The sequence below is a fragment of the Triticum urartu genome, chromosome 6 (genome assembly GCF_003073215.2).
Source record: "Triticum urartu cultivar G1812 chromosome 6, Tu2.1, whole genome shotgun sequence".
NCBI classification, from domain to species: domain Eukaryota; kingdom Viridiplantae; phylum Streptophyta; class Magnoliopsida; order Poales; family Poaceae; genus Triticum; species Triticum urartu.
Genome location: NC_053027.1, coordinates 75,799,740 through 75,810,438, shown reverse-complemented (window position 1 = coordinate 75,810,438; position 10,699 = coordinate 75,799,740). Strand labels below are relative to the sequence as shown.

The window sequence follows — 10,699 nt, the reverse complement described above, 5'->3', positions numbered from 1 at the left end:
GTCACTCTTGGTTCATTGCATATCCCGGTACACCACCGGAGGCATTCATATAGTCATACCTTGTTCTAGTATCGAGTTGTAATCATTGATTGTAAATAAATAGAAGTGTGATGATCATAATTTAATAGAGCATTGTCCCAATAAAAAAGAGAAAGGCCAAATAAAAAAAGGCCAAAAAAAGAAATGAAAAGGGACAATGCTACTATCCTTTTTTTCCACACGTGTGCTTCAAAGTAGCACCATGATCTTCATGATAGAGAGTCTCTTGTTTTGTCACTTTCATATACTAGTGGGAATTTTTCATTATAGAACTTGGCTTGTATATTCCAACAATGGGCCTCCTCAAGTGCCCTAGGTCTTCGTGAGCAAGCAAGTTGGATGCACACCCACTAGTTTCTTTTGTTGAGCTTTCATACATTTATAGCTCTAGTGCATCCGTTGCATGGCAATCCCTACTCCTTGCATTAACATCAATCGATGGGCATCTCCATAGCTCATTGCTTAGCCTCATTGATGTGAGACTTTCTCCTTTTTTATCTTCTCCACATAACCCCATCATTATACTCTATTCCACCCATAGTGCTATATCCATGGCTCACGCTCATGTATTGCGTGAAGGTTTATAAAGTTTGAGATTACTAAAGTATGAAACAATTGCTTGGCTTGTGATTGGGGTTGTGCATGATGAGAGCATTCTTGTGTGACGAAAATGGAGCATGGCTAAACTATATGATTTTGTAGGGATGAACTTTCTTTGGCCATGCTATTTTGAGAAGACATAATTGCTTAGTTAGTATGCTTGAAGTATTATTATTTCTATGTCAATATTAAACATTTATCTTGAATCTTTCGGATCTTAATATTCATGCCACAATTAAGAAGAATTACATTGAAATTATGCCTAGTAGCATTCCACATAAAAAATTCTGTTTTTATCATTTACCTACTCGAGGACGAGCAGGAATTAAGCTTGGGGATACTTGATATGTCTCCAACGTATCTATAATTTTTGATTGCTCCATGCTATATTATCTTCTGTTTTGGACATTATTGGGCTTTATTATTCAATTTTATATTATTTTTGGGACTAACCTATTAACCGGAGGCCCAGCCCAGAATTGTTGTTTTTTGCCTATTTCAGAGTTTCGCAGAAAAAGAATATCAAACGGAGTCCAAATGGAATGAAGCCTTTGGGAACGTGATTTTCGGAATGAACATGATCCAGGAGACTTGGACCCTACGTCAAGGCACGTAACAGGAGGCCACGAGGTAGGGGGCGCGCGCCCTACCCCCCCCCCCTCCAGGCGGGCTCCCCACCCTCGTGGGCCCCCTGTTGCTCCACTAACGTACTTCTTCCTCCTATATATATCCACGTACCCCCAAACGATCAGAGACGGAGCCAAAAACCTAATTTCACCGTCGTAACTTTCTGTATCCACGAGATCCCATCTTGCGGCCTATTCCGGAGCTCCGTCGGAGGGGGCATCGATCACGGAGGGCTTCTACATCAACACCATAGCCTCTCTGATGATGTGTGAGTAGTTTACCTCAGACCTACGGGTCCATAGTTATTAGCTAGATGGCTTCTTCTCTCTTTTTGGATCTCAATACAATGTTCTCCCCCTCTCTCGTGGAGATCTATTCGATGTAATCTTCTTTTGCGGTGTGTTTGTTGAGACCGATGAATTGTGGGTTTATGATCAAGTTTATCTATGAACAATATTTGGATCTTGTGAATTCTTTTATGTATGATTGGTTATCTTTGCAAGTCTCTTCGAATTATCAGTTTGGTTTGGCCTACTAGATTGATCTTCCTTGCAATGGGAGAAGTGCTTAGCTTTGGGTTCAATCTTGTGGTGTCCTTTCCCAGTGACAGTAGGGGCAGCAAGACACGTATTGTATTGTTGCCATCGAGGATAACAAGATGGGGTTTTTATCATGTTGCATGAATTTATCCCTCTACATCATGTCATCTTGCTTAAAGTGTTACTCTGTTCTTATGAACTTAATACTCTAGATGCATGCTGGATAGCGGTCGATGTGTGGAGTAATAGTAGTAGATGCAGGCAGGAGTCGGTCTACTTGTCTCGGACGTGATGCCTATATACATGATCATACCTAGATATTCTCGTAACTATGCTCAATTATGTCAATTGCTAAACAGTAATTTGTTCACCCACCGTAAAATACTTATGCTCTTGAGAGAAGCCACTAGTCAAACCTATGGCCCCCGGGTCTATCTTCCATCATATTAATCTTCCAACACTTAGCTATTTTCATTGCCTTTTGTTTTACTTTGCATCTTTATCATAAAAATACCAAAAATATTATCTTATCATATCTATCAGATCTCACTCTCGTAAGTGACCGTGTAGGGATTGACAACCCCTTATCGCGTTGGTTGCGAGGATTTATTTGTTTTGTGTAGGTGGGAGGGACTCGCGCGTAGCCTCCTACTAGATTGATACCTTGGTTCTCAAAAACTGAGGGAAATACTTACGCTACTTTGCTGCATCACCCTTTCCTCTTCAAGGGAAAACCAACGCGGTGCTCAAGAGGTAGCTGTTGGGGAACGCAGTAATTTCAAAAAATTTCCTACGCACACGCAAGATCATGGTGATGCATAGCAACGAGAGGGGAGAGTGTTGTCTACGTACCCACGCAGACCGACTGCGGAAGCGTTGACGCAACGTAGAGGAAGTAGTCGTACGTCTTCCCGATCCGACCGATCCAAGCACCGTTACTCCGGCACCTCCGAGTTCTTAGCACACGTACAGCTCGATGACAATCCCCGGGCTCCGATCCAGCAAAGCGTCGGGGCGGAGTTCCGTCAGCACGACGGCGTGATGACGATCTTGATGTTCTACCGTCGCAGGGCTTCGCCTAAGCACCGCTACAATATGATCGAGGTGGAATATGGTGGCAGGGGGCACCGCACACGGCTAAGGAACGATCTCAAGGATCAACTTGTGTGTCCTAGGGTGCCCCCCTGCCTCCGTATATAAAGGAGCCAAGGGGGAGGGGGCGGCCGGCCAAGGAGGGCGCGCCAAGGGAGTCCTACTCCCTCTGGGAGTAGGATTCCCCCCCCCCCAATCCTAGTTGGAATAGGATTCCTCGAGGGGGGGGGAAAGAGAGAGAGGGGGCCGGCCACCTCTCCTTGTCCTAATAGGACTAGGGGAGGGGGGAGGCGCGCGGCCCACCTTGGGCTGCCCCTTTCTCCTTTCCACTAAAGCCCACTAAGGCCCATATAGCTCCCGGGGGGTTCCGGTAACCTCCCGGTACTCCGGTAAAATCCCGATTTCACCCGGAACACTTCCGATATCCAAACATAGGCTTCCAATATATCAATCTTTATGTCTCGACCATTTCGAGACTCCTCGTCATGTCCATGATCACATCCGGGACTCCGAACAATCTTCGGTACATCAAAATGCATAAACTCATAATAACTGTCATCGTAACGTTAAGCGTGCGGACCCTACGGTTCGAGAGCAATGTAGACATGACCGAGACACGTCTCCGGTCAATAACCAATAGCGGGACCTGGATGCCCATATTGGCTCCTACATATTCTACGAAGATCTTTATCGGTCAGACCGCATAACAATATACGTTGTTCCCTTTGTCATCGGTATGTTGCTTGCCCGAGATTTGATCGTCGGTATCCAATACCTAGTTCAATCTCGTTACCGGCAAGTCTCTTTACTCGTTCTGTAATACATCATCCCGCAACTAACTCATTAGTTGCAATGCTTGCAAGGCTTATGTGATGTGCATTACCGAGAGGGCCCAGAGATACCTCTCCGACAATCGGAGTGACAAATCCTATTCTCGAAATACGCCAACCCAACATCTACCATTGGAGACACCTGTAGAGCTCCTTTATAATCACCTAGTTACGTTGTGACGTTTGGTAGCACACAAAGTGTTCCTCCGGCAAACGGGAGTTGCATAATCTCATAGTCATAGGAACATGTATAAGTCATGAAGAAAGCAATAGCAACATACTAAACGATCGGGTGCTAAGCTAATGGAATGGGTCATGTCAATCAGATCATTCAACTAATGATGTGACCTCGTTAATCAAATAACAACACTTTGTTCATGGTTAGGAAACATAACCATCTTTGATTAACGAGCTAATCAAGTAGAGGCATACTAGTGACACTAAGTTTGTCTATGTATTCACACATGTATTATGTTTCCGGTTAATACAATTCTAGCATGAATAATAAACATTTATCATGATATAAGGAAATAAATAATAACTTTATTATTGCCTCTAGGGCATATTTCCTTCAGTAGCAGTGGTCGACTCGATGCTCTCAGACTCAGACTCCTTTGAGGAATCGCTGAGTGATCTGTTCAAGAGGTCGAGGGCGGGCTCGTTGAACTCGATTGCCGCCACTTGTTCCACTGCTGCCTGAGTGGCGACAGCGTGCTTGATCCAGCGTTGCAGCCACGAACGCCTGGAGCGCTTGCGACGGCGCACAACTGCGGGGCTGGCAACCACTCGGTATGGAGCCAAGGGTTGTCGAGGAAGGACTCTGTAGGAGGAAGCACGGAAGTGCGTCGCGCCACGGATGGGCAACGCCTCCACATCCAGCAGGGCCTCACGTAGCCCCGCTGAGTCATCGGCGATGAAGAAGATCGTCCAGAAGCAGATTTCGATGTCGACTAACATGACGATGATGATGAAGAAATCCACCTACACCGTGAAATTTTGCTAGATGCCTGGCCCCACGGTGGGCGCCAACTGTCAGGGTTATGATCCTGACAATGAGTACTGGGGGTATGAATAAGGGGCAGAGACTAGCTGCGACGTAGGTGTAACACTCGGTGTTTAACGAGTTCAGGCCCCTCACTCGGTGGAGGTAAAAGCCCTACGTCTCGTGCCCTGAGGCTTGCTTTGATTTGATGGATAGTTACAAAGGTTGAACACGCCCGGCTATGGAGAGGGGTGCGACTTATATAGAGTGCGCTGCAGCCCCATGTCTCCCACGCCGCCGGGGCAATAAATGCCATTAAATGAGGCAGTTACTAGGGTAATGAGCATCTACTACAATAGTTACATGTAACGGTAGTTATAACTTTATTTAGTGGATGACTTAGGATTTCTCGACCGTTGCAGCTCCCACGACGCCTTCTTGTCCTGTACGTCCGAGTGGTTGTTCGTTCGCCGAGTGACGTGTGGTTGCCCGAGTGATGTAGAGTCGTCTGGGTGATCCTCCTGATGTATGCATCCGAATGTTGGCACGGTCCAGGGACCTACCTATGATGGTGATGGGCCCCATGTTGGTCCTAAATGATGGCTCCTTGACCCTACCTGTAATAGGTGACCACATCAGCGACCATGGCAGTGACCGAGAGAATGGTCGCCGGGGGTCGGTACAACCCTAACATGAGGAGGGTGTGCGCCTTGGTGATGATGGACTCCTTGTCGCTGACGTCGGACTGGTGCAGCGCGGCCACGGCCGCCTCGGCGATGTAGTCGGCAGCGGCCTTCTTCTTCGCCACCTTTGTTCGCCGGTTCCCCTTCTTGGTCGATTCAGCGTCAAGCTTGGCAGCTCCACCGATGTGAGCTCCGGCCGCGGCTTTTTCGTAGCCTTCTTCTTCGCCGCGGGGCGGGCGGCCGCGGCCTGGTCGCGGGGATTCTCGGGCCGCCGGCCATGGAGGAGGGAGGGGAGGGGCGTGCGGGAGGGTTTTAGGCGAAGTGGAGGGAAAGTGGACGGGTGTATCCCCGACGGGCGGGCCAGGGCAGGACAAGGGCGCGCGTCCTGCCTGTCCGCGCACTGTCTGTTTCGACGCAAGCGCGGCCGACATTTGGGCCGGGAATGGGTCAAAAGCGAACCGAAAACGGACATTGATCTGTTTGTTTTCGCGCGTTGGGCCATATTTTCTGTCCGTTTATCCCCAAACGGATGCGGCCGGACCATTTGGGATCGCGCGTTGGAGTTGCCCTAAGCGTCGAAGATTTGTGCATGTGTAGTGCATCCAAACACACGTGATCTGTACACCCGTCTTGCGTGGAAAATAAAGAGGAAGAAGATGCATAGAAAACACACACAAAAGGACGGTTAACTAGTTATGGAAGACGTTGATGCGTGATGGTGTTGATGCTGAAACACGCACACGTGCGTCCTCAAATCTGCCTTGTTTTTTGTACGGAGAAAGCTCCGGGTAACGTGACCAGCATCAGCTAGGCTGTGTTCCATGGCCGCGGCTTGCCTTTCCTTTTCAGGCTTGCTGTTGGTTTTGCAGACAAGCTGGAAGAGGAAAGCATGGGTATTCTGCTTCAAAGCATATGAAGATAATGATATGTCGTGCTCGTCTCTGGTAAATGCTTCTTTCGCTCTATCCAGTTGGAGAGAAGAAGTTTCTGACAGGGGTCGCTACTCCATGGTCAGGATTAGGTCAGTGTTTCGCTGGTTTTATAGCGACTTTTGGTCCAGAAAACATTGGAAATCAACTTGCAGAATGCTCACCGAAGAAGCATTAGCCAACTTTTTACAAACTTGCGAAATGTCCCAAAGGTTCTTCCTTCAGTTAGAAGATCTAAAAGCTAACTTGTACACATCGTCTACCGTGGAAAAACACAAGAAAGCTCCAGGCAGCCACCATCAGCACCTGCGTTCCATTTCCATGGCCGCATGCAGCTTGCCTTTCTTTTACAGGTTCCTGTATGTTTTCGCAGACAACCCGAAGAAGACGAAGCACCAGAATTTTGCTTATTTGATTTGACTGGGGAACTCTCTTGACTGAACTGTATCGCGCGGCGCGAACGACTGATTGCAAAGCGAAAAGGACATGCATTTGGATAACATGATGGGCTGTCTTCTGTGACATAAACATCTCACATCAGAGAACCAAAAGCTTCTGGAAACAATGAGATTTGTTCGGCTCCGTTACATGCTTCTTTTAACTCTAAGTGGGTTCAAGAGAAGAAGTTTCTAAAAAGCTTTCTACAGCATGATCTTTTGCTTGAGAAGTACATGCATTAAAGCCAACTTGCAACATGTTCCCCAACTACATTTCACCAAAGTTTATAGAAATATGTGCTCATATCTACAAAATCGAATATATATAGTACAAAAACTATACTCCGTATTATAGACTTAGGGCAATGCTAGAACTTTAAATAATTTGGAACAGGATGAATATTTTAGACCTGAGCAGTGTGCATTCAGACTCTCGTCTCCCGTGAAAAACAAAGGCATAGAACACAGCAGGGGTGGTTACCTAGTTATCGAAGACGTTGATGATGCTGAAACACACACTGGCAAACAATCGGCCTCTCCATTGCTTGTATGTTATAAGCTGTGTTCCATGGGCCGCAGCTTGTTCTCTTTCAGTCTTCCTGTCAGTTTTGCAGACAACTGGAGGAAGCACCAGAATTTTGGTTCCTCCCCTTCACTGCCGCAGGAATCCCCGCAAAACATCTGCGCTTGAAGTACGCACTTAGTGACCAAAGCAAAATGCTTTGAATTTGCCGTGTTTGAATCCGTTCTGTGCTTCTTTCAGTACATAATTAAAAACTGTCCACGGTTCTCTACAGCTACTGTACTCATCCAGAGGAGATACTTACAAATCATCCAGCTTCTTTACAAGTCTGGTAGAAAAAAAAAGCAGAGCCTCATAAGGCTGTAGTGGGTATTTACAGGACAAAAAGGGGAGGCACACGCCTCGGTCTAGATATTCAGCAGTCTTCTTCTAACCCACTGCTACGAGTTGCCAAAGGCAGTTACGTACGAGACCACGACGGTGATGTCGTCCAGCTTCCCGCCGTAGTACCGGTACCCAGCGTCTTGGGCCGCGGTCGAAAACGGCGTCGGCCTGTTCTTGTCCTGTGCCCGCTGGCGTGCGAGTGCCGCTATCTTCTGGGCTGTTACTTGAGGATCCAGGCCAGCTCTGGTTGCGTGGACCACTACAGCTGTTATATCGTTGTTGTACAAGTTATCGAACAACCCATCTGTTCCAGCGACAATTACATCACCAGACGCGACGGGTACCTTGAAGACCTGAGTATACAGGCACAGCAGGCAAAACAACATGGGTATTAACAAGGACTACAATTTGCAGTATGTGACGATTGCTAGACTGGATACATGTGCCCATATGTTTTAAGAGATGGATATTAACAAGGACTAAAATTCTACAAACCATGTGTCGCAGAATTATACTACATGTGCTCATATGTTTTAAGAGATGGATACAGAATGGAGTATAATTCTGCGACACGTGGATTATAGAATTCCTAATCTACATGGCTATTATATATGCATTTGTTTCACCTGGGAGTACTAGTATAATCCATTGGCACAAAGGCTTCTTTTACTAGAACATAAAACTATGGTTTTCATTAAAAAAAATAGGCACAAGCCGTGAATATTTGTTAACGACCAAATTGTGTCCATATACACTGGTTACTACAAAAACAAAAGCGTTATCAGCAGTATATGAGCATACCTGTGCAGCATTAGGCAAGTCACTCGAGTTGCCACTCTGAAGTTGGTAGGAGAAATTGAAATCATGTTGTTGTACAGGTGACCTACACAATGTGCAGCCATCTCGGATGACTATAAAGCCACTGTCACCAAGATTAATTGCTTGTATTCCCTGAAACAATGTACAACCAAATCCGAAATCGTGATAAACTATCTAAGAACTGAACAAGTTAAACACTCAGGTCAGTTTTGTGGCATTATATCATCAACAAAGAATGGTGGTCAACTTTTAGCTTCTCTTACTGATGCCAAAGCCATAGACAAGGAAACATGTAATCATGTCACAGCAAAAATAAACAAGATTAGTAACCAACCTGATTTGTTAAAGCAATGATACATGCGGTCGATGAACCCGGCACTGTTGTGCTACTATGGGCCTTCTCTAGTACCCTTGTAAGATCAATTGAATCTTTTGGCTCTTCTTCTATTGCGGTTACTGCATTAGACATAATATCTCTAGCATATTGACCTGCATCAATACCGTAGCTTGCCCAACCACCAACGCCATCAGCTATGCCTATAGCCTGTTCATCCCAAATAAAATGTGCATCCTCACCACCAGTTTCTTCCTTATCCGGATGTGGTAGATAACATACCCCTGAAACAAGCTTCAAGGACCTATCTCCTAACATAGTCCTGAAATAGTGATCGATGTTTTAGAATAATCTAAGCAGATATATACAGTCATAAAAATCATAACAATGCATATGAGAAGTGCCATGATGCAGTGCTTAAGCACAACACCCGAGCAGGGCACATGACTCTGTGTCAAGACTCGTGACATAGGTGGTCGAGGGAAGCAACCTCTATCTCCAGGAGTTAAAATATCTAAACTTCCTAATTTGATTGAACTGTGATACCTATCCCTTAATTGCAACTGTATCCTGCTTTTGCAATCTGTGCACCCTTGGTGGCCCACTTGGGGCTGTAAATGACATTACATACCCCACATGACAACAACTATTCTGATTTTCTTTCTTTTGAGGAGAGTTTCTTCACTAGCAGACTTTTTTCTCTCACCAATCTCTACCAACTTATCATATTTCCGTACGGCCCATTAAAAACCTATGAGCATGGATTCCCAATGACTATTAGTTATCTAGATAGATGAACAAGACCTCCAATCCATGCCCCAGTGCCAAATTTTATCAGAAAAGTGTAACAACTGTTGAGTTTTGACATAATTAGTATTCTTAGAACAACTGGAATCATAATGCACACAATGAGAAGACAATGATCATGGACTGGGCATCTGCTAAAACCCCAACAGTGAGAACCTCATTTGAGCTAATTTGAAATTGAAAATGTACTCACTAAGCTAACATACGCCGATTGCGAAATTAAACGGGTAGATACACAAGAGGAAACATACTTAAACAGCTAGATACACAAGAGGAAACATACTTATCTGAGGTGCCTACGGACTTCTCAGGCGGCGAGACATCCGCCTCACGGGCGGCCGGGCTGAAGGACACCTCTTCCGGGGCGGCACCGGTGGCGAAGGAGCGCCCGCCGCCGACGAGCAGCTGCTCCACCAGCAGGCCCGGCCTGGGCACGCTGCTCGCGGCGCACCGGAACCACCAGGACCCGCCGCCGCCGCCCGCCGCGGGACCTCCCCAGATCCCCAGGAACCCGGCCGCGTCCCTCCCCTGCAATCCGCGCGCGGGAGACAGCAGGGCCCCGCCCATGCCCGGCAGCGCGGCGGAGGACGCGGCCCTCGGCGCGCCGGCGCCGGCGGCTCCCCGGAGCAGCCACGCGGCCGCGCGCCGAAGCGCGATCGCCGGGGACATCCCGCCGCGGCGCCCCTGCTGCGCCCGATAAGCTGCCGGAGAGACGCTCCGGCGAAGGTGGTGGAAACCCTAGGGTGCGGGGGAGGGAGGGACAAGGATGAGATGCCCTGCCGTGCCGGGGCAGAAGGATGCAGCAGTTTTTCAACGCGGTTTTTTTTTTCCACCAGCTATGGGAAGGAGCGTTCATTCTGTAAAGAATATACGATGCAAAATCTTATGCGGTCTCTGTAGAATTGATCAGTGGTTGCGGCTGATTCCAGTATAAATCTGGACCGTTGTCCTGCAAAAAATTGTTTGTCTGCTTTTTTATAGTTTATTATCAAGCTTGCCGTCTGATGCCTGTAAAATGTCTGAATGTTAATATTTAATGCTCGTTAAATCATAAAAATGGTTGAAATAAACATT

General features: G+C 46.8%; 1 protein-coding gene across 1 annotated transcript; it reads right to left on the bottom strand.

The window, feature by feature from the left end:
• Window positions 1–7,462: 7,462 nt before the first annotated feature.
• On the bottom strand, window positions 7,463–10,453 carry LOC125513742 (probable protein phosphatase 2C 55). Its single transcript, XM_048678931.1, has 4 exons — window positions 9,909–10,453; window positions 8,819–9,140; window positions 8,467–8,616; window positions 7,463–8,018 (listed from the first exon to the last, which is right to left on the bottom strand). The coding sequence occupies exons 1-4, from the start codon at window positions 10,292–10,294 to the stop codon at window positions 7,722–7,724; spliced, it is 1,155 nt and encodes a 384-aa protein (XP_048534888.1). The 5' UTR covers window positions 10,295–10,453; the 3' UTR covers window positions 7,463–7,721.
• Window positions 10,454–10,699: the final 246 nt, after the last annotated feature.

Bases quoted from the DNA above. Each gene is read 5' to 3' on its own strand.
- LOC125513742 (XM_048678931.1), bottom strand. From the start codon at position 10,294: ATGTCCCCGGCGATCGCGCTTCGGCGCGCGGCCGCGTGGCTGCTCCGG. The intron at 9,141-9,908 runs GTATGTTTCCTC...TCACTATTTCAG, and splicing joins TCCGTAGGCACCTCAGATAA to GACTATGTTAGGAGATAGGT. The intron at 8,617-8,818 runs GTTGGTTACTAA...ACATTGTTTCAG, and splicing joins TCATTGCTTTAACAAATCAG to GGAATACAAGCAATTAATCT.